This window comes from Engystomops pustulosus, chromosome 1 (assembly GCF_040894005.1).
Source record: "Engystomops pustulosus chromosome 1, aEngPut4.maternal, whole genome shotgun sequence".
Lineage (NCBI taxonomy): Eukaryota > Metazoa > Chordata > Amphibia > Anura > Leptodactylidae > Engystomops > Engystomops pustulosus.
In genome coordinates this window covers 40,872,520-40,896,722 of record NC_092411.1, presented here as the reverse complement: position 1 = coordinate 40,896,722, position 24,203 = coordinate 40,872,520, and the positions used below count along the sequence as shown (strand labels likewise).

Genomic DNA, 24,203 nt, shown 5'->3' with positions numbered 1-24,203 from the left:
ACTGGATCCTAATAACATTTTGCCTACTGTATTATCCATGCATCTGTTTACCTGTGTAAAATTGAGCTGAGCCAACATACCATGAGGACTTGGAAATGGTCTTGGTTTTTTTTCTTGTGGTAAGTATTCTATCAATGTATCTATGCTCTTCGACACCACCGTGGGGCAGATTTACTTAACCAGTCCCGTCGCGATCCCGCGGTGCGTTGTCCAACGAGCGTCCCACCAGCTCCGCTTCTTATTGTGTCACCTGACCAAATCCCCCTCTTATTGTGCTCTGCTTTGGGGCGCAGCTGCCCACTCATATGTTGCCTCCACAGCATCCTCTTTTTCTTGTTTCCCCTCACCAGCTCCTCCTCTTATTATGCCCGCCCCCCCAAGCTTCCTCAGAAGCTCCTCCTCTTATGGTGCCCCCCAGCAGCTCCTCCTCTAATGATGCCCCCCAGCAGCTCCTCCTCTAACGGTGCTCCCCAGCAGCTCCTCCTCTTATGGTGCCCCCCAGCAGCTCCTCCTCTAATGATGCCCCCCCAGCAGCGCCTCCTCTAATGGTGCTCCCCAGCAGCTTCTCTTCTTATGATGCTCTCAGCAGCTCCTCTTCTTATGGTGCCTCCCAGCAGCTCCTCTTCTTATGGTGCCTCCCAGCAGCTCCTCTTCTTATGATGCCCCCCAGCAGCTCCTCCTCTAATGGTGCTCCCCAGCAGCTCCGCCTCTAATGGTGCTCCCCAGCAGCTCCTTCTCTAATGGTGCCCCCAGCAGCTCCTCCTCTTATGATGCCCTCAGCAGCTCCTCTTCTTATGGTGCCTCCCAGCAGCTCCTCTTCTTATGGTGCCCCCCAGCAGCTCCTCTTCTTATGATACCTCCCAGCAGCTCCTCTTCTTATGGTGCCTCCCAGCAGCTCCTCTTCTTATGGTGCCTCCCAGCAGCTCCTCTTCTTATGGTGCCCCCCAGCAGCTCCTCTTCTTATGATACCTCCCAGCAGCTCCTCTTCTTATGGTGCCCCCTAGCAGCTCCTCTTCTTATGCTGCCCCCTAGCAGCTCCTCTTCTTTTGGTGCCTCCCAGCAGCTCCTCCTCTTATGGTGCCCCCCAGCAGCTCCTCCTCTTATGTTGCTCCCCAGTAGCTCCTCCTCTTATGTTGCTTCCCAGTAGCTCCTCCTCTTATGGTGCCCCCCAGCAGCTCCTCTTATGGTGCCCCTCAGCAGCTCCCCCTCTTATGGTGCCCCCCAGCAGCTCCCCCTCTTATGATGCCCTCAGCACCTCCTCCTCTTATAGTGCCCCCCAGCAGCTCCTCTTCGCATGGTGCCCCCCAGCAGCTCCTCCTCGTATGGTGCCTCCCCAGCAGCTCCTCTTCTTATGGTGCCCCCCAGCAGGTCCTTTTCATATTGTTGACCCGCTCTTCTACTTCCTTTCTTTGTTGCTGCTTAATAGAAAATAATAAATAAGTGCAGCTACTTACCTCTGCAGCTCCTGTTGAATAAAGCTCTGAAGCTTTGTTCTGGGACATACCCCCCACTGCCAGGGACTTAGCCCATAATCCGAACTATCCTGCTGGACCCGGGTAGTTGGGAGGTATGCTTTCTAAGCTTAAATATAGATTATAAAGCCATTCTCCATGGTGCTGTACACAGAACATAAACATTCCCATTACACGGCCTTCTCTGTAACATAATGGAAAACCTATTAACTGAACACTGTTGTTTAGCTACAGGAAGAAACCCTCTACAAAGCCACGGAGGATGGAAGAAGGTTCTCTTATTTATTATACCAAGGCTAGACTCATACAGCAATCTAGGGCAGCCACCGGCAAAGAACCATTGACAGAAAGTCACAGAGTAGATAATGGCACTGGCTTTCATATCTGGACTCTGACACAGACAATGCAGATAAATCATGGCCCATCTTATCAGTCAGCGGCAGCGTGTTAGCTTTCCCTCACCTCTCTGTCACAGACCAAGTTGTGATTTATGGACCCTGTTCACATGACAGAGATGTTCGCCATGTCTTTCTCTCTGTTTTGCATATATCATGATACATATTTAAAATACCTTACAAATCATCTGTCACAAGGACAATGATGGAGTCTGTATGGTGTAAAAGCTGTGAGGACAGCTGCGGACATCCGCGACAGGTTGTACTGTGACAGTTATATCCATAAATGAATAAATGCTAATAAATATCAACTAAACAGCGTTTCCTAGTCTGCAAACACTGGGAAAATAATTGTATTAGGCAATTTTTTGCATACTGGTGACGGACACGTTTTGTGCTATGGCATATCCATTCATGTCTATGGACACGACGAATGCACAAATAGTGTACGTTTGTTGTCCTGTGCGTCTGTCTCCTTTTTTTTTTTTGGATTCGGGTCTGGCCGGGATTCACTAAGGTAGTTCCTCCGACGCCCACCAGGTGGCGCTGCTTCGCTGAAGTTCCCCGAGGCCTGCTGGAATGCCCTGAAGTTCACCGGCCTATACCTGGTGAAGGTAAGTGCAAGTTCCGCGACACTTTTTTTTTTTTAAATGCGGCGGTTTTTCCGAATCTGTCGGGTTTACATTCGGCCACGCCCCCAATTTCCGTTGCGTGCATGCCGGCGCCGATGCGCCACAATCCGATCGCGTGCACCAAAATCCCGGGGCAAAACAGGGAAAATCGGCGCAAATCGGAAATATTCGGGTAACACGTCGGGAAAACGCGAATCGGGCCCTTAGTAAATGACCCCCAATGTGTGAAGAAAAATGTATCAGTTTTTGTAAATTTTAAGCTACATTCACATGAACTTATGATTTCTCCAGTCCTGTATTTCCGCGCTGTATGGATCTGAATATATGGGACATTTTTGCACCGTTTCCGTATAAAATACAGTGAGCAGCAAATGATGCATGGCTAACTATTGGCTGCCTGACATAATGCACCTCCCATTGGTTCTGGATAATGTACATAAATATACGGCAGCATACGGCGCACAACCGCATGCAGCATGTATTTTATACCTTTCCATTAACTTCTATGGGGCATACGGACGCAAGTACATGAGAAAATAAAACATATATTTTTATTTGGCTCAAAAACTGTAAAGTGCGGTGCACAATACAACCATTCAATGAAAGGCTGTATTGCCCATTGAAAAGAATGGGGATGTATGGTACCTGTATATACATCCGTTTTCACACATGTGTATGAATATAGCCTTAGATGTATACATTGCAGCATATGTCGGATGCAAAAAACAAGATGTGAGCCCAGACCTACTATACAGCCATTCAATTGTTTCAGGACCATATTATACAACATGTGCAAATGTTTTATTCAAAAATTTCCAATAAAGTCAAAATCTTCCAAAATCTTGCTGGTTGCCCTTGGATTCAGACAGCGGTTTAACTGACCAAACAACTTGGGTGGACACGTGCAATTCTTTCCAAGCTCCCATAATGATTTGCCTAAACACATTTTCTAAAGAGGCTACCGGGGCGTGGAGTCAGTGTCGGACTGGGTTTCCTTAGGCCCACCAGAGAAAATCAATTTGAGGGCCCACTCTTCCTTATCCCCCAGGAAATATACTCTAGCAGCCTCCAAATTGTGATGTTTTCTGATGGACCTCTGGGGTTCAGTATTGGGTTGAGCCAGGGCCCACCGGAGGATCCTCTGGTACTCTGGTGGGCCAGTCCGACACTGCGTGGAGTAGCCGGAGCTGAGGCTACACGGAGAGGCTATTCCACCCCCAGTAGCCTCTTTGATCCTCCTAGAGTGATGGTGAACCTATGGAACGGGTGCCAGAGGTGGCACTCGGGACCTTTCTGTGGGCACCCAGGCTGTCGCCCAGGATAAAGTTCACCAGACAGGACTTAAATTTCTTGGCACTCTTTTAAAGTGACATATCCTTGACTGATTGGAACTGCAAGAGGAGTAAGAAGGTGTGAACAGCCCCAGAATATTTTTGGAGGTCCTACTACTGGCCCCACGATTCTTCCTGTACAGAGAGACCCTGGAGAGAAGCTACAATGATGTCTGAATTTGCCTTCCTGCTTTCAACTGTATTGGTGGCCTGAGGTGGCTGATACGATTGACTGTTGTGGAACAAAAGAGAGCAATAAGTTACTGTTTAAATTGTCAAGTTGGCACTCGATGGTAAATAAGTAGGTTTTGGTTGAAGTTTGAGCACCCGGTCTCTAAAAGGTTTGCCATCACTGACCTACCAGATATCTTCAGCGCACAGCTGCAAGGTGCTGCGCGCACTTATCCACATACGCAGTAGCTCCGGCTTTTGAGCTGAGATTGCGCAGCTGCTGGCCTGTGTTCTGCACATGTGCAGAACTCCGGCTTCGCGAACGAGGGCAAGGAGGAACAAAGAGGCTACAGGGGCGTGGAGTAGCCATGCCATGTAGCCTCACCTCTGGCTAAAGCAGTGATTTTCAACCTTTTTTGAGCCGCGGCACACTTTTTATACTTAGAAAATCCTGGGGCACACCACCAACCAAAATAGCACAAAATGACACTAAAACAGTCATAAAAGGCCCCCCTTTACTAATAAAAAACCTCTAACGGCCTCCCTTTACTAATTAAGAGCCCCTAGCGGCCTCCCTTTACTAATTAAAAGACCCTAGTGGCCTCCCTTTACTAATTAAAAGACCCTAGCGGCCTCCCTTTACTAATTAAGAGCCCCTAACGGCCTCCCTTTACTAATTAAGAGCCCCTAGCGGCCTCCCTTTACTAATTAAAAGACCCTAGCCTCCTCCCTTTACTAATTAAGAGCCCCTAGCGGCCTCCCTTTACTAATTAAGAGCCCCTAGCGGCCTCCCTTTACTAATTAAAAGGCCCTAGAGGCCCCCCTTTACTAATTAAAAGGCCCTAGAGGGCCCCCCTTTACTAATTAAAAGGCCCTAGAGGCCCCCCTTTACTAATTAAAAGGCCCTAGAGGCCCCCCTTTACTAATTAAAATGCCCTAGAGGGCCCCCCTTTACTAATTAAAAGGCCCTAGAGGCCTCCCTTTACTAATTAAAAGGCCCTAGAGGCCCCCCTTTACTAATTAAAAGGCCCTAGAGGCCCCCTTTACTAATTAAAAGGCCCTAGAGGCCCTCCTTTACTAATTAAAAGGCCCTAGAGGCCCCCCTTTACTAATTAAAAGGCCCTAGAGGCCCTCCTTTACTAATTAAAAGGCCCTAGAGCCCCCCCTTAACTAATAAAAAGCCCCAGCCTCCCTTTACTAATAAAAAAAGACCCTAGCTACCTTCCCTATACAAATAATAACCTCATATACTTAACCTTGATGTCTTCTTCCGCGTACCTTCACTCCTAATGGCGATCCGCCCACCTTCTGTAGCTCCTACACCGTGCGCCTCTGGTCACGTGACTTACGCGACCTGACGTCAGGTCGAGTCAGTCACGTGACATGGGCTGCGCGGTGCAGGAGCTACAGAAGATGGGCGGATCGCCGACGCGACGCTTGTAGGTAAGTATGGGGGCGAAACACGGGGGTGCGGCGGCAGCGCTACACAGGGGCACCATGGTTCGGAGAACTTTCCCCGCGGCACACTCAACCATGTGTCGCAGCACACTAGTGTGCCGCGGCACACAGGTTGAAAATCACTGGGCTAAAGGATTAGCCCTAAAAAGGACTATACTTACATTCGTAAGATGAAGCTACCACCGGATCTACCTTAATAGGTAGATCCGTGGTGGTAGGTTTCCTTTAAGCCTTAGATCATCAAGGTTTAAGTAAAGAAACCAAGAAACTATAAAATAAATTATCATACAGACATACAGAGTATATATAGAGTAATATGAAAGCCGGTATTATTTTACTTTCATTCCAAGATTTGCAGAGCTTTTAACACCAACTGAGACGCAATTACTATAAGTGATATCAGCTCTTAGGAGACATCTACTTCATGCTCTTACCTGGTGGGCTCCCATGGCCAGCAGCCGCTGTAGCAATGGCAAAGGCTGAGGCGGGTGAGACAGAACAACACCGAGAATTGTCAGAAGTCTGCACTGTAAAACAATGAATCCAAAAATCAGATTTCAAGTAGTAAAGCAATGCAAAACAGCACAAAAATGTAACTTCTGAGACGTGTTTTTTTCCGATTAGTAATTGTAACCCATCTCAATACAATTAGGAAATCAATAAGAATCCCAAAACCTGAATTTCCACTGCACAGGTGGAATCCAAATACCATGAAACAATTTATTTATATATAATTACGATTACCCGGGAGAAGAAATTAGCGTTGGCAATTCTCTATATATATGCATTATCTGATAAGGTTCATATCCATAAATAAATAGTACAAGCAGTGCTGTAAGTACTAATAGTGATCAAAACTCTGTGTCCCAAAAAAGAATAAATGTCTCTGTCCACTTACTAGACTTCTCTCCTTCTCCGTTCCTGCTGCCTCCTCTCTGCACTGCACAGTTCACTGCATGAGCTTTTATCCACAGAAGTCTCCCGTTTTGGGAGAGTTTAAAGGAAACCTACCACTGCTTGGATAATGAAATCATGCAAGCAGACCACCCTGTAGGCTACTTAATGCTGATGCCGGCACATAGTTTAGTTAGGCTCGGCGAACTTTAGTTGAGCTAAAAAAACGATTTTCTTACATATGTAAATGAGCCCTCCGGTGCTATCCTACGTCACCTTCGGGCTGGCGATGGCTTCCGATGTTTAATTATTCCAGCCAACTTCAAATTACCCTCCTCCTTCAGGTGCCGAGAGCCGTGACGTCACCAAGCTCTCGGCACCTATCGCCGGCCGGCTGTCCGAGACTTAGTGTTTGCGCATGCGCGATAAGTGCCGAGAGCTTGTTGACAACACGGCTCTCGGCACCTGAAGGGGGAGGGTAATTTGAAGTTGGCTGGAATAATTAAACATCGGAAGCCATCGCCAGCCCGAAGGTGACGTAGGGTAGCACCGGAGGGCTCATTTACATTTAGTAGTAAAGCAGTGGTAGGTTTCCTTTAACAAACCTACTGTAATATTGGAAGTTGAACGGAAGGTCTTCAGTTTACCTTCCACTCCACATTGACTTCAGAAGAGGAAATGTATCAAGCTTTCTGCGCCAGAATTTGCTGCATTAAGGGTCTCATACAGTTTTAGGCACTTTTCCAACAAGTACAAAAAAGGGGCAGTGACTTTGCAGCAAAAGATTACACCGAAAAATTACGGTAAGTCAAAGCACCAAAAAACTGCGCAGTGAACCAGACCAACTAATAGATGGTGCAAAGTATGACTATCTTACACTATTCAGAATCAGACACAGTCATATCTGGCGCCGCAGAAGCCTGGTCTAGTCTCCACTGGACTTATGTGCGACACGTTACTCAATCTGCCGATGTACAGAAGGAAGCAAATTGCATCATCTAAAATGCTCTACAACACATATATGAAAAAATTAGACACTTTGAAGCCATTTTTACAACAGAAGTGGGAGGTGCTTCCTGCGGAAAAGGGGAGTGGCCTAAATTGAAATGCTGTGCGGTAAGAATTTGTATAATTTGTAACGCAATTTTCTGGCATAAACTAAGCCAATTAAAAGGTGACTACAAAGTATAACAGCATGCGAGATTGATCATTTAGTATAAAGACACGGAGGGATATTTATCATGCACCGGTGCTCGTGCTCCGGCATATAATAGTCCTGCCGCTGCATTTTCACAGCGTGATACATCAAGAGGCTGCGCAGCGTTTATTCACATGTGAAAAGTCGCCAGCCGCTACAAGTGTGTTACTGTCCCCGCGCTGGCCCACTCCCAGCCGGCCGCACCTTCTACTCGGCTGGCCACGGTGCCCCTTCATGCCCCACTGGCGTGAAGGTGGCGGAGAGGGCAAAATAATTGCAAGTGCCACCAATAAGCTGGCATTTGCTATTATTTCAGGGCCTCTATGCCACTGACGTGGCGCAGAGGTCCTGATAAATATGCCCCACTGTAATATATTGGACTGTGTAGTCTAGTTATTAGTATTGGTCAATCATGGTGAACTATTTAGAAATCAAGTGTCCAAACTACAACCAAAAACCACTTATTCATCGCAAAGTGCAAACACGGCAGTAACTTATTGCTAACTGCTCTGCCACATCTTTAAATCGTATTGCTATCATTGTAGCGTCCCTACAGGGCCCCATTAAACAGGAAGAATCACAGGGCCCGGAGAATGAGCTATAAGGATAATCCAGCCATCTCTACGCCTCCTTGCTCCTCCCACATGTCCAATCAGGCAAATTCTGTGTTAGGGCAATGTCTTGCTTGCCTACAGAGAGTGTTCTGGGTGTAACCATAGATGCCATAGATTCCCCATCACTGGTATAGATAGTTTAGTATATGCGCCCTATGATATTTCACGTCACATGACACAGTTTAGTCCAGAATGGAGCGGATATATAACATATACAGACACTAGTGGATAGATAGAGTACAATTTATATCACTAATGGACCAAACATTTTTGTAGTGGTTCTACATTATTATGAAATTTTGTATTCAGACTCTAAAATCATAATTCCAAAATAGTGGGGACTGTATTAGTTACTGTTCAGAACAGCCAAGCCGGGTTATGTCAATAATTGTTCATTGTTGAAAACGGATTCCTCTACCTCTCGCGAATATCTTGTCTATGGGAAGTTTCCATGACAACATTCTTTATAAACAGCCTTTGTCTAGAAATATATTTTTTCATCGGGAGCTTTCGTTTCCATGGTATTTTAAAACTTCTTTCCCATCTGCAGATCTCGTTACATAATATAGATAAGGAATCCATTAATAAATGGCAAGCGGTAATTAACAATACCTGGTGTAAGAAAAACCAGAAGACTAAAATAGAGAGAATATGCAATTTTACTGGTATAAGCAAAAGGTTTTGTATGTAATATACAGTATTTTTCAGACTATAAGGCGCACCAGATTATAAGGCGCACCATCAATAAATGCCTGCTAAGCCGTTTAGGTTCATATATAAGGCGCACCTGATTATAAGGTGCACCTGATTATAAGGATGAATGATCAGCAGGTGGCATACCTGTGCACAGTTCAAGGCAGCTGTTGTCTGTAAGTAGGTTCATATATAAGGTGCACTGGTCTACAAGGCGCACCTTTGATTTCAGAGAAAATCTAAGGATTTTTAGTGCGCCTTATAATTCTGAAAAATACGGTAATAACATGTCATTAGGTTTATGGTATAAAATAATAGTTTGCAGGAAGTCACTGATCAAAGTCCTGATGAGGAAAGAGGAAACTCTGAAGAAGGCTCCGAAATGAGAGAAAGGCAACATCTGTCCAGCATTTTACTCGATCAGAGTATATACTAGCGCTACATCTCTAAATATATCATCGAAATAATCTATCCAATTAGCAGTTCTTCAGATCACAAAGACAGCTGAGCGCTGTGGAGACAGAGTCCAATCAAGTGCGTAAATTACAATGGTAAATTTCAATGCTTCACAGGATTAACTATATGACAGCTGTCAAAAATGACAATTTTCTTGTCAAAGGCGCTCATGTGCGCATGAGCTTCCAGTTTTTATTTTGCCTTACCATTTTCTTTTTTAAAAAAGAACCATCGTCTTGTAGGGGGATCAGTGATCAGTATCTCAAAATGGGAGCAGCTTTTTACAAGGCCTAGACGAAAAGGGGCCTGAGGACAGGTAAGGCAAATAAAGGGCAAACAATGGCGATCATTTATCTTATCTAGTTTTTGCCTGTCTTTTTTCCATCTGCTTCTTTGGTAATTTATCAATCTCTCTTTTTTCTTGTGTTTTTCAGATTTTTTTGGAGACATTTGTTAAAAAAAAATGTTGCACAAGCTTGGTATTTTGGAGTTTTTTTTTTTTGGAGTATTTTGCGCCAAAAAAGATCTCAAATTTTAATTGAATTGATAAATTTCATTTGCAACATTTAGCACATCTGGAATAAAAGATAACTGTGTTTTGCTGACGATAAACAAATGTCTGGTAGACATTTCAAAATGTCCCCAAAAAAGCGTAAAAAAATTGTAATGTTCCAAAAAGTTTCACAAAAGACAGAAAAAAAAGGAAGAAAAATAAAAATAAATGACCCCATTGACTTTCAAATAAAGAGGCCACAAGACTTTTCAACTTAGTTTTGTATTTGCCAACATTTGGCCAAGGGGGAGATGAGAGTTGGGTTTTGTACAACAAATTATTATTATTTCTTTTTTAAACCCAGCCACACCCCCTTTTCATTTCTGACACACCCCGTTTGAGTACTGTACAAATTGGTCACACCAAAACAGTTAGCTTATAAAGTGCTCAGATAACATTTAAGAACCTGGCAGATGCAGACGCTTTCCTTTGGCTCAGACGATCTGCACCCTATTCTCTAATGCCTCCAAAATGTTTTTAGTAAATATAATGCAATAATGTACATAACAGTGAGGGGCACCAAGATGCCATGCCAGGATGATGAGTTAAGTCTTTCTTGCCACAGAGCTACTCAAATTAGATGGTACACTTGTGCTCTATGGTCAAAAGTCACCCAAGGGGGGAGGGGGGGGGGTAATTTATTAATCCACCAGCGCCAGACTGCTGCCCTAATCTGTGCCAAAAAAGTACTGTTTTTGACACTTTTCTGACTTGTTCGACAATGGAGTGTGGTTTCTGGAAAGGGGCATGGTCTCTAGAAAAAGAGGCGTGATCGAGGCACCAGGAGTGCTAGATTCCTGGAAAGCCCCTTTAATGTTGCATGCAAAGAAAAAAAGGGTCTGCAAGTGCTATGATAGCCCCAGGTAGGTATATAATAATCTTTGTTATGCATAGATCATTATTATTGTAGCCAATGTGTTACAGACCGATACATAACAAGTATTTCTCTGTGAAAGATATCAGACAATCGGCTATTACCTCCTGCGGGACGATAACGAAGATGGCGTGGCGTTGACGGAGATCGGCAGGGAGAATTCTCAGCTGGGTCTGTAGAAGCGTTACTTTCAGGAATGGTCCTGTCTAGTGACACAGACTCTAAAACAGCAGCTGTATAAAAAGATAATAATATAAAATGTACATGTTTAAACAATGTGCTTGATTTACGATTAGTGTTAAAAGGGAACCCGTCATAAGGATTTTGTCAACTGTTCCCCGAGAAGGATTATGTACAGTACAAATCCTTTCGGATAGTATTCAGCCACAGGCCAGTGTGATTCTTCTCCAAACCAACACCCCTGGGATATGTTCACTTATATCAGTTTTTTTCCCCCAATAAATTTTTCATTAGTTTTATTATTGGTGTTGTCGATTTTAGAATGAAAAAAAGGTGCGGATGATAGCAATTGATATAGGTGAACACAACATTACCTTTTTCTCCATAATGCTAAATTTCCCAGAATATTTGGGAAGTCATGTCAAATAAAGGAAGTTCATGTGAATGGATTCCCTTTAAAAATATTGACAAATACAACAGTGTTCATTCTCTAGTCTATAACATTACAGATAATTACCACTGAGATACCATGGTCAGAAGTGACCAAGGTATCTGCGAGGTTCTTTCTAGCAACCAAAAGGCTGAAACCCATGCCAGGTTATATAAAAAAAATATCTTTATGAATAAAATCTCTTTACCATATGTCAAATTAAAAACAACACAAAAAGTAAAACACAAACCATCTAAAATTGGCTGAATATAAAATCTACAAAAATATTTATCCCACATAAAATCAGAAGCATCCATAAATATATTTCAGCAAAATTCAGCAAATAATCTTATTTTCTACAGAGCTCTACATAAAGATGGTGGAATACCCTACCTCTGTGAATGCTCCTCCGTAGCTTGTTACACAAATCAATGCGTGGATTTTCTGAATTCTCATCAATACATCCCGGGCTTTGTTCTGGAGAGGAGAGTCCTTTACTAAGGTCCAGAGGTACTTTGCCAGTGCTGGGTGGCGGAGAGGTTGCTGGGCTAAATACGGAGGTCGGGCTGCTTGTACTAGATGACGTAGATAAGTCTAAAGCCCCAATTCGTGAATTTAATGGAGAGTTTAGGGAAAGTTTTCTTGCCCTGACAGGTGACGATGTTCTAGAAAGCGACAATGGAGGGGGAGAAGAAAATTTGCGGCAGAGATGTGGTGACTTCCCATCTAGGCTTTGGCTAGATGCGAAGAATAATTCTAGAGATCTACATAAAAAAAGAAGGAAAGCAAATGACAGGTAATTATACTGTACCATATTATACACTATATTTACTGCCCTAAAGTAAAAATCAGGTAAGTGACCTTTAAATGGTGACATAATATGTCCTTTCACATCAGAAAAGGTTTGGTTGGTTGGTTTCAATCTTTCTAGACTTTATGGTAAACCATCATTTTATACAGATCATTGTTTATGAGATGGACATTGAGCAGAATTTAGCAATCTTTCTTGAAAAAAAATGTATATATTTTCCACCTCATTGTGACTTTATATAGCAGTGGTGGCGAACCTATGGCACGGGTGCCAGAGGTGGCACTCAGAGCCATTTCTGTGGGCACTCAGACCATCATTCCAGGATAGATTTCACCAAATAGGACCAAATCCACCTAACTCCCAGACAACTTTAGAGAAGCTTCTCTTAGCGTTGTATTAAAGAGACATTTCATTGGCTGTTTGGAACTGCGGGAAAAGTGAGAAGGTGTTGACAGAACTGCATTGTCTGTGGAGGTCCCCATTCTGGACCCAACATTCTTCTATAGAGAGACCCTGGAGAGAAGCTACGAGTCTGAATTTACCTTCCTTCTTTCAACTGTATTGGTGGCCTCAGGGGGCCAATACGATTGAAAGATGAAGAAGAACAGGGAGCTATAAGTTACTGCTTAAAATGCCATGTTGGCACTTCATGGTAAATAAGTGGATTTTGGTTGTAGTTTGGGCACTCGGTTTCTAGATGGTTCGCCATCACTGTTATATAGCAACTAATTCATTGTATATTCTCGAGTATAAGTATTTCAGCACAAAAAAATAATTAAAAAAAATAATTTGGCTTATACTTAAGTCTATAAAAAAATTAACTCTGTACTCACCTTTCCAACGCCCCCCAGGAGTTCTCTTCTTGCTTCCAGTCCTCAGGCTCCGCCTGCACACAGAATGACGTCACAGTTTGTGTGCCAGCATCACGCATGGACTGCTGGCTTTTTACTGGGGGCAGGGGCTAGCTGGCTATAAACCGGAGACAGTGGCTGCTGGCTATATACTGGGGGCAGGGGCTAGCTGGCTATATACTGGGGGCAGGGGCTAGATGGCTATACTGGAGGCAGGGACCGCTGGCTATATACTGGGGGAAGGTACTAGCTGGCTTTATACTGGAGGCAGGGCTGCTGGCTATATACTGGGGGCAGGGGCTAGCTGGCTAAATACTGGGGGCAGGGGCTAACTGGCTATATACTGGAGGCAGGGGCTAGCTGGCTATATACTGGAGGCAGGGGCTAGCTGGCTATATACTGGGGGCAGGGGCTAGCTGGCTATATACTGGGGGCAGGGGCTGGCTATATACTGGGGCAGGGGCTAGGCGCGTATATACTGGGGGCAGGGGCTAGCTGGCTATATACTGGTGGCAGGGGCTAGCTGGCTATATACTGGGGCAGGGGTTAGCTGGCTATATACTGGGGCAGGGGTTAGCTGGCTATATACTGGGGGGTATGGGCTGGCTATATACGAGGGGCAAGGGGCTGGCTAGCTTTAAACTGGCGGGGGGGCTGGACTGGCTAGCTATATACTGGCTAGATGCATTTCCCACCTTAGGCTCATACTCGATTCAATAGGTTTTCCCAGTTTTTATTGTAAAATTAGGTACATTGGCTCAAACTATAGGAGAGTCCAGATAAGCACAACAATTGATTGGCTGCAAGTATTTGGACCTTTGGCTCTGGTCCTGTATAGATTATCCAAAAAATAGGCAATACTCCAAAAGCAGGGTCTTGATTTCATGGTGCAACGTTTCGGTGGATCAAACTTATAAAGACAGACCTTTACTCTCATTGGTTAGAGGTCGGTTAGTGTAATAAGTAAAACCATTAAACAAATTCCAAATACCATATAAGCCAGTGGTAAACATACAGCAACGTGCATTGTGGAGATTCATATCACAATTTAACATATTAGGGATTATTTACTAAGGTCCCGCAGCCGCATTTCCCGATGGTTTCCCGGATCGCGCGGGGGATTGCGTTGCACGCGATCGGATTGTATCGCAATCGCGCTGGCTTTCACGCGGCACAAATTGGGGGGGCGTTGGGGCCGCGTCGCCGGCTGATCCAACGGATTCGGACAACGTGCAGGATTTAACATCTCAAATTGTGTTGCAAGACATGCACCGAGAAGAAGAAGGTGAACTCCGGCGGACCTGAGCGGGGAAGCGACACATGCAGGATATCGGGTACACGCTGGTAGTGAATCCCGGCAGACTTCATCCTCGTCGGACATTCCAGATTGGGGATTGCGCAGGGACCAGGTAAGTAAATGTACCCCATTATGTGTGGAATACATATTAAAAACAGTTCACCCCCTATAGGACCGCCACTAAATCTTAGCACGTAATTTATAAAAGTTTGTGAGTGAGTGGCCACATGTGTATAAGCGCCAAGCATTCACAGTAAACCGGAAGTGCCTGGTGTCAGCACATCACTTGTATCAATATGGCGCTTGCATATGTGGCTTTCTTCTCAGCCAATATCTTATTCCGCATCAAAATCCTTGGGGGTATCCCCTTTGTCTTAATTTGGTCATCATTTGTGTCATGTTTTTATTAGCTTTTGTCTCTTCTCCTGAGATTCTTTTAACACGATGAAATTGGCTTAATGGTAGAGAGTTAATCATTGATCGCGGATTATTACTCTCATAATGTAATATGGTGTTCTTATCTGTGGGTTTGATGTATAAATCAGTGGTAAACCACTCCTAAAGTGGCTAAAAAAACAGGAGGGATCTCCTGATACCAAAGGAAAGGCATAGCCAGGTTTCAAGAATTCCATTCATATAATGACACAAGCAATAACATAGCATCTATAGTCAAGAAGTGTTGGAATATCCTTAGTAATGAACCAACAAGGGGTCCGCAAATTCAATAGTCCTCCATTATTATCTTACAGACGGTCCCAAAATATTAGGGACCAATATGTCAAAGCAGACATTAGACCATCAAAGTCAACTATACAGAGGGAAATCAATGGACCTAACAGAAAGGGAAGTTTTCCATATCGGTCTTGCATCAATTGTCCCCACATGTTGAATGGAGAGATAGTCACATTTAACAACACTAGGGGGAGATTTATCAGAAGTGTCTGAGGTAAAAATTGCTCATGGCAACCAGTCAGAGCTGAGCTCTCATTTTCCCACAGCAGTTTTGAAAATGATAGCTGAGCTCTGATTGGTCGCTATGAGCAACTAGAACAGTTTTCCCTCAGACACTTCTGATAAATCTCCCCCTTGGTTTACAAGATACGGGTTTATTTAAACTGTAAGCAGGATTTTGTTATTTATATGTTAAGTTGCCCGTGCAAAATGAAATATACAGGTGAAACTGCACTGTTTTTTAAGATGAGATTCACACAATACGATATACGATTTGCAAAAAGAGGCTTGATTTACCTGTGAACAGACATTTTGCCGAGGTAGGACATAAGGAAAGTAATCTCCAGTTTGCACTCATTGACCATATTCCCCCATTAAGGGGAGGAGGTAATAATGAATCAATTTTGAGAAAACGTAAGCTGAAGTGGATCCTTAAAACACTCCAACCTCATGGTCTAATATTCTTCATCCTTCTTCAGTCTCCTAATGGGTCCTGGCAGAGTGTTCCCTTTTTTAATATGGCCACAGTCTATAGTTCACTGTGTGCGCATGCGCCAATTTGATACACGAAACAGTTCGGACAAATTTGCAAGTGGCATATTGAGACCCAGTCTGCATGATACAAGTGATGTGTTGATACCAGGCACTTCCGGTTTACGATTGAATGCTTGCCGCTTATACACAGGTGGCCTTTCGCGAATATAATTTTTTTCTGAATGAGGGCTGAGACATAGGGGCGGTCCTGATACCGGTAGGAGGGGATGTACATAATATGTTCAATTGTGATATGAATCCTCACAATGCACGTTGAGGTATGTTTACTGGCTCTTATATAATGGTATTTGGAATTTGTTTAATGGTTTCGTTTATCTGAACTCCAACCAATGAGAGTGAAAATCTGCCTTTAAATGTTTGATTTGATTGCTGTTCACATACACTATGCTGGAAAAAGGTGGTCATCCACTGAAATCAGGAATAGCAACTGACCTCCTGTCTATGGCAGGGGAGTAACTATAAAAGGTATGGCCCTATAGCAGACTGCTGAATGGGGTCCCCAACAGCCTCATAAAATATCCATATTTGAATACTCACACATTTATACACTCATGCTCACACATTTAAGCTGCTGACAAAATGGGGTTGGTACCTGGCAGGAATTAGCGCTGAGAGATCCCTAGTCCTGTCGTTCTGCTGTCCCCTCCCTCTCCCCCTTTCGCATCTGAGCTGCATATTCATTCTGTGTACTGTGGAAGATGTGCGCTGTTATATACATATTGGGGCAGATTTACTTACCCGGCCCATTCGCGATCCAGCGGCGCGTTCTCTGCGGTGGATTCGGGTCCGGCCGGGATTTATTAAGGTAGTTCCTCCGACGTCCACCAGGTGGCGCTGCTGCGCTAAAGAGCATCGGAACGCATTGGAATACACCGAGCCGGGCTAAGTGAAGGTAAGTGCAATTTTCGCGACACATTTTTTTTAAAAAATGCGGCGGTTTTTCCGAATCCGTCGGGTTTTCGTTCGGCCACGCCCCCGATTTCCGTCAATGCAGGGAAAATCGACGCAAATCGGAAATAGTAAATGACCCCCATTATGTTGTACAATGTGCAGCATAATATGTATGTAATGGTGCACATCCTTCATTCTTTAGTGTGTCAGGATGCCGGGGCCCCCTGACACTGCAGGCCCAATAGCAGTTGCTATCACTGTAGTTGAACGCCCCTGGTTCGTGGTGCGGCCTGTTGCCAGTGCAGGAGACTGTATAAAGTCATGAGGCCTCTTGATTGCTGGAAAAAAAATGGCTAGCAAACAGCCTCATTTGTGTGCATGAAGTCAAAGGGGCATATGTATCAAACTTTTGGCTTGCCTTTTTCTTTAATTTTTAAGACTTATTGTGGTGTTTGTGCTGATTTGCGACTTTCTTTGTGGCTAAAACTCACTCCTTTTTAAGTTCGCCAATATAAAGTTTACTGCAGCGTTCCCCGAGTTATCGCCTGAATCCTGATGTGAAAGTTACGACTTTTTTAAAAGGTCGCAAATTTTGGCGCAAATCTAAGCCTACCCCTGATCAGGTGTAGAAATTAGACTGCGACTTTTGTTCCAAAAAGTCACAAATTCACTATAGACCAAATGCCACATGTATAAAAACCCAGTAGGATACATCTGACAAGAAAAGCCAAGCCAAGAAAAGTCTCAAAAAACAAACGGACAAAGCCAGACTTCCGATACATGTGCCACAGAGAGTCATGATTTTAGGTGCAAAACAGAAGGAGAATTATTTTTACAAATCCCTTGATAAATAGATGCTACAATTACCAAGACGTTATCTATACAAGGGAAAAGACTGCACAAATTTATCAAATGAAAAGTGACTTTTATAGAAAAAAAACCTTGTCCAATTTACAGCACAACTTTAAATAAACGCATGTCGAAAAAACTGCATCAGATCATAAATTCTGCTCAAAATGTTTTTATCTTGAACACTAAATACGGAACACAACATATAGTAAGTGAGATGTTATTTAGGAACCAGAATCCGCCAGATAAGATACCAGATCTTTATAGCTCAGAGATGTGCCTGAAATGGCAGTAATTATATGTACACGACAAGGTGACATTGAACTGAGGCTCTCAAAGTGCAGATAAAACTCTTAAGATCTGCAGGTTTTCTAACAACATATGTGTGAGAACAGCATTAAGGAAATTGCTATGTAAAAATACAATAACAAGCCAATTTAAGATGAGGCTGCGGGAATTACCTGACTGGTATTGACGTGAAAGGTCTCTTGTAAATATCAGCTAGTTTTTCCAGCACTACAAAAGCAGTGGTAAATATCCTGTAGGTATGGAGGAAAGTGTTGAGAAAATCAATGCTGAGGAAGCGTAAGTCGGTCAGTCTCTCCAGGAGACGCTCCACGCTGGCGTAGCGGATCTGAGGGACCTTGCAGGAGTTCAGAGTTTTGCTGAAGCAAATATCGATATCGTCTTTATGTAGTCTGGCATCAGACCTTAACATGAATAACATAACATAAAAGTCACAATTACTGTGGTGAGAGGACGCTAGCGGTATGGAGAAGCGTAATTCACGCTGCTTCTACTTGCTTTACCGAAAAAACTAACTCGTAGGGAATGGTTGGGGGGCAAACAACCTGAAATCCTAAGAACAGACTCCAAGTATTGTTGTACGTGAGGTTGTTGGGGAGAGCTTCACCCTTTTATCTCAATACAATAACCTCCCTGTGTCTATGATCAATCCATCTTCTGATACCCACATTACACCTTGCTGTTGCTTTGCAGGGAAGTTTGATCATGGTTGTAAAATACAATCCTTTTGGAGACTCAGGGCTGCACCAAGCCTTTCAGTATGTATGTAAATGGATATATACACATAACACACACACACACACATATATATATATATATATATATATATATATATATATATATATATATATCTGTATATATATATATATATATATATATATATATATATATATATGCATTATGTTAAGGATCACAATAATAATTGCTACTACTTTTTAGTTGCACTGCCTATTCTTTGTGTGCATGTATTTTTACATCCCTCATGTTGTGTGCTCTGATTTATTGCCCTGAGGCTAAAGACTCAACTGGCCGCATGGTAGATGCAACACTGGGATCAATAACTTGGCAAAATGTAAAAAAAAAAAAAAAATCAGCTGTGACTTTTCATATGCACTACATCACTGATACATTAGAGGGGGTTTTCTCATTAATAACTCTAATGTCCTATGCACAGAATAAAGAAGAAATGTCTAATCACACGGAATTCCAGGATGCAAGTCCTTCTTAGCTATCCTATATTTGCTGAAAGTGCGGGCTCCTGGCATAGATGAGCATTTAATGCCCTAAGTTCCCAATTCACTATATGGGTTGATTCTAGAGCATGTTGCACTTGGTGTAATATAGCCAGTGGGGGCCATTTATCTCTTTTGGCACTTTGATATACTTGCACCTATATTTAAACCTATATTTGCGACTTTTCCACTCACCTAGCAAAGTTAGCCATTAGAATGTCGCCAGATTCCAATGGCCTATATTACTTTGATTATAAAAAGTGCCTTTGTCAGCATTCTGAATCATTTCAATACTTTACAAAGCTTTATTCAACCTTACCTGGCTTCCTGCCAGCAATGAGTGGTGAGTCCCGTGGCATGGCCTAGGGGGGGGGGGGACTGCAACAGCCTGTGACAGCATTCTTCCTCTACTCCACACTATTACCTTCCCTCCTCTGATTGTGGAGGAGAGGAGACTGAGACACAAGCATGCAGGCTGCTGCTGTTGCCCCCCCCCCTCCCTTCCCGACTCACAACATGTTGCTGGCTGGGAAACAGGTGATGTGAAATACATTTTTACAAAGTTATGAAATATTCATAATGCTGACAAATGCATTTTTAAAATCAGCAGAGCATAGGCTATTGGAACCTGGCACCAGCTAAAAATGACATTTATGGTGACAGGTTCGCTGTGCCAAAATGTGCCAAATTCCAGACTAAAGATACATTAATTTGAGCATGTAGACAAGAATAAACAACCCCAAAGGTAGAAAGTAAAAAATAACTAAATGGAAAGTCTTTTTTTCATTGAATTGGTCTTACAGAATCCAGAGCCTGGAATTTTCTGCATCTGCCAGTTTTATAAAAGGAGTTGTGTTTTTTCTCATTGTTTTTTCTCAGTACATCTCTTCCAGACACAGATCAAATATAGATAAAAAGCACTCTACATTAAATTATAGCCCGGTAGTAGAAAAGTGGTCACAGAATTGTCACAGGAGCAGAAGTTAATATTGTGGTTGGTTTACATTACTTTGACAAGTTCCATATTTTTGCTGCCTATACGACCGTCATAATGTGAGCACAATCCAGTAGGTCTAATTGAGCATGTCGGAAGGACTTGAGCAGCACCACTATTTTGGAAATATCTGCTTTACTCAATGTTGAAGTTGTCAAGACTTTACTCATGTTATTTCCCCCTATGAGCAATCACATAGGTTATGAGCGGTTTCTTACCTGATCATGTGTGGCACTGTCACCTTCGAGTTCTCCTCAAACACATTGCTCATCAGGCCGTTGCATCTTATATTCTCAATACACTGTCAGAATAAGAAAACCAGTACATAATTAGGATAATTGCCTCAACCTTAAATTTATGACGGTAATTGTCGCGCCTTAAAGGGCAACCTCTGCTCGGATAGAAAAAAAAATAAGACTTATGGCGCTGAATGCCATTTATTGATTTGTAGTAAAATTACCGCTGGCTGACATGTGAAGTCATCCTGAATTTTTCTCCAGGGTAATGGCTAAATAGCATATGCAAGTCACATCTGCACTTCTCCCAACAGAGGTTATAATTTCCTCACCTCCTATGCTCATTCAGACATATGACATCAATGTGCACACTAAGGATTGCATCCTAGTCCCAGAATCCCTGCAGAACTGCTGTTTCTCCTCTTCCTTTATAATACATGAGCACAATTGATCTTATTGTGCACAAAGATAGGGAGCTGCTACATATTATAAAGTTGGGGACCATAGTGTATTTCTCCAGTGACCCAATACTTTACCCACTTTCTTTATCCCCCCCCCCCCCCATAAATTCCCCTGCAGTGAAAGGAAACCTACCATCAGAATCACTAATGGTAGACTCATATCACTTCCATGTGCGTCTGATGAAGTGGGATCCTGTCCTGTGTTTTCTTTACATCCAGCTATGTCCTTCCTTTCCTTTATTACTTATATAGCACTTACAGATTACACAGTGCTGCACAGAGCTTGCCAAATCGGTCCCTGTCCCCAATGGGGCTCACAATCTAAACAACCTACCAGTATGTTTTGGAGTGTGGGAGGAAACTCTTTGAAGATGTTGACCTGGGTGGACTTGAACCCAGGACTCCAATGCTGCAAGGCTGAAGTGCTACCCACTCAGCCACCGTGCTGCCCGCAATTTAGCGATAAAATAGATTTACAAAATATGTAAATGAGCCTGAGGGGCTATGGGAGCCCCTCCTTCCAGGCCATCTTTTAATTTATTAACTCCTCTAGTCCTTAGCCAGCCCGCTGCCTTGTCCAGCCCCTAGTCCAGGCAAAAAGCCTCAAGCTCTCTGCAAACCTCACATCTCAAGTTTCACCAGCTTTCTGCCTGAAGGTGGGACAAGGCAGGTGACCGCGGAGTGAATAAATGAAGAGACCGCACAACGGGGCTCTGTTGACTCCCCCAGATATTTAACATAGCTCTTTTTTTCTCCAAATTGCGGGAATTGCTGGATATGAAAAACACAGGACTGGACCTCACTTCATTGTACGCACGCTCTACTGTCTGACTGAAGACTATGACGTCCTAATATATTTGTTATATGACATAAGAGTAAAAAGAACTGCTGTGTTACAGCTAGTAATCTATACTGCAAACCGGGCTGCAGGGCTGCATCGAACAAGCGATATTACGTCTAGATATAGGTTTTGTATATACATCGGATGAATCCGCGCTCTTTTAGGACACTTTTAGTGTCAGGTGCTTCCCATCCATGTGTTCATATCTGGTCCAGTGAATTGTGCACTGCCCCGGGGATAGACATCCAACGGGTCTTAGCAGCGTTTGATGTTCATATGCTGTTATTGCTTGGATAAAGTAAGGGACCGCATTCCCCATGTCCGTGTGGTTGTCCAAGTCAGGGGTTGTCAGAACCAGAAAGTGGTCCAGTGCAATAAACATGGGGGTCATCCTAGCACCTCGACTATCAGATAAAGAGAGAGCCCCCACCTATAGATCCACTTGCTGATAACCAACAGAGACTTATTTTAAGCCAATTTTACCAATATAAACTAATAAATTAATATCCTTAGGTGTATATTATATAACATATTACGCTGACATGCTATCTGCTCCTCTATTCACTTTGAGGTCTCTTCATCACTTCCATATTTTAATTACGACTGCATAAGAAACCTTGAAACTTGTACAAATTTTGATCTAGTTTACAAAGATCCCCGAGGATACGCTCACACGTGATATTCACATTGTGCTTTAAAACTCAATTTAAAAGCTGTGGATAGGAGATTTACCTAATTGCATTGTGTTATTATGTTTACGTAAACACAATGTTAACACAATGCAATTAGGCAAATCTCATCTGCTAGGGTGTTACATTGCATTTTAAAACGTAATGTAAATGCCATGTGTAAACACACCCTGAATTTATAACATTATACATGAAATGTCAGATGATAAACTCAACAAAGGCTTTGTAATTCCTCAGTTTTCATCTCCGCATACTTGTTTATCACAGAAGGACGGCAGTCTAAAGAATATGTTATCTCTCAATCTATCAGATTTTCTTCCTTTGATATATTAAATTGACACTAAAAGTAAATGAATATGTATGGCTAGAAGCACGACGAGAATAATAATCTTCAAATTTATTTAATGCTCTGACTCCTGAATAGATGGGATATTGTACAACTCGTTATCTATTGTGTGTTTTCACAAAGACCTTCATCAAGCTCCTGTTGTTATTATATTGCTATTGCAACATCCCCCACTGGGGCCTAGCCTTTTCTTTGGGCCTGGAGGCAGCTGAGGCCCAGAATACCGGAGTGGCTGGCGGTTGCGGCCTAGGGCACGCTGTGTCACGGTGCTTGGTATGGGGACCGGAGGGCTGTCCTACAGCCTGGCAGGTCTTCAGCAGGTGGTGTGTGCAAGAAAGATGGAGGGAGAGGCTGACATACTGGTTCTCCCTGAGGCAACCCCTGAGTGTCTGTAAAATAGGTCCCTGGGTAATGGATGGGGAGCCCGTGGTGGTAGACAGCCATATCCAGGGATCAGACGGAGGCAACGGTGTGCAAAATAACTCATGGTTCTTTATTGACAGCAGGCAATAAGCCTAGATGGTCTCACAGCATATTCGGATGACTGGAGTGGTCATGGAGAGTGGTCCTCAGGAATAGTGCAGCAGCCTGGTAGTAGATGCAGGCTGGGATGTAGCTGTGTCCAAACTGTGGAAGCTGCAGCTCTGGATTGTAGTCTCATGACTCTGGTCCTGGGATTAGATTAAGTGTCAGTACTGAAGGTGTACTAAACACGGTCTCTCTTTTCACTCAGATCATGTCGTCTGGGCTGCTGGTAAAAGACTAAGACCTTGTGCTCTCCAAGAGAGCTGGTGGTAAAGAGGATGCTGGTAAGAGCATGTGCTCAAAGAGCTCTGTGCTCCTCCCTGCCCAGGGGTTTTATTCTCCTGGTCAGGTGGTAGTACCTCTCCAATCACACTATAGTTTACATTGCAGTAACATCATTGGTCAATAACTTACACCCACTTAACCACTGACTGTTCAGGCAGGATCTATGGGTGCTAAGACCTGAGTCTTTCCTGCATTATTCCTTGATGAGTTGATCAGGCTCACTAGATGGGTCCTGACAGGTTGAGGGCCTTAGCCGCAACTACTCCCTTGCCTATACGTTGGCAGGGGTGTTGCACTATGTTATCTTATGGTCTATAGATGAGCTATTCTCTACCAACCAGCGGTAATGAAATAAACTCTGCTTGGTCCTAACTTACCATCAGAAGTACAAATAAATATGGCAGGTAATACAGACCTGAGTTATATGCTTTGTATACTAGACCATCGTCACTGCTCAAAAGTTTACTTGTAGTTTAGTATTGTCAATGAACGGTGTGTGCAGCCATCACTTTGCAATATGTAGAAACATAACAAGCCATATGCCATGTTGATGCATTGGGGGACATGTATCATAGTTTTTTTCCCTTTGGTGAATACGGTAATTGAGACATTTGGAAGTCCTTTTTTGTGCCTTATGTATGATCATGTCTTTTAACTTGTGATACATTTGGCTTCTTTTTGAGACTTTTTGTTAGAAATATCTCAAATCCACATGGACATGAGCAAATTACA

The 24,203-nt window shown here is 43.3% G+C and overlaps 1 protein-coding gene across 1 annotated transcript in view; it reads right to left on the bottom strand.

Annotated features, from left to right (window-relative positions):
* The window catches only part of RASGRF2 (Ras protein specific guanine nucleotide releasing factor 2), a 161,107-nt gene that overhangs the window by 22,413 nt on the left and 114,491 nt on the right, over window positions 1–24,203 (bottom strand). Inside the window, exons 13-17 of the mRNA XM_072139140.1 lie at window positions 20,307–20,389; window positions 18,018–18,266; window positions 11,745–12,115; window positions 10,846–10,974; window positions 5,894–5,986 (exon numbers count right to left, since the gene is read on the bottom strand). Coding sequence (XP_071995241.1) covers window positions 5,894–5,986; window positions 10,846–10,974; window positions 11,745–12,115; window positions 18,018–18,266; window positions 20,307–20,389 — 925 coding nt within the window. The remainder of the gene's footprint in view (window positions 1–5,893; window positions 5,987–10,845; window positions 10,975–11,744; window positions 12,116–18,017; window positions 18,267–20,306; window positions 20,390–24,203) is intronic.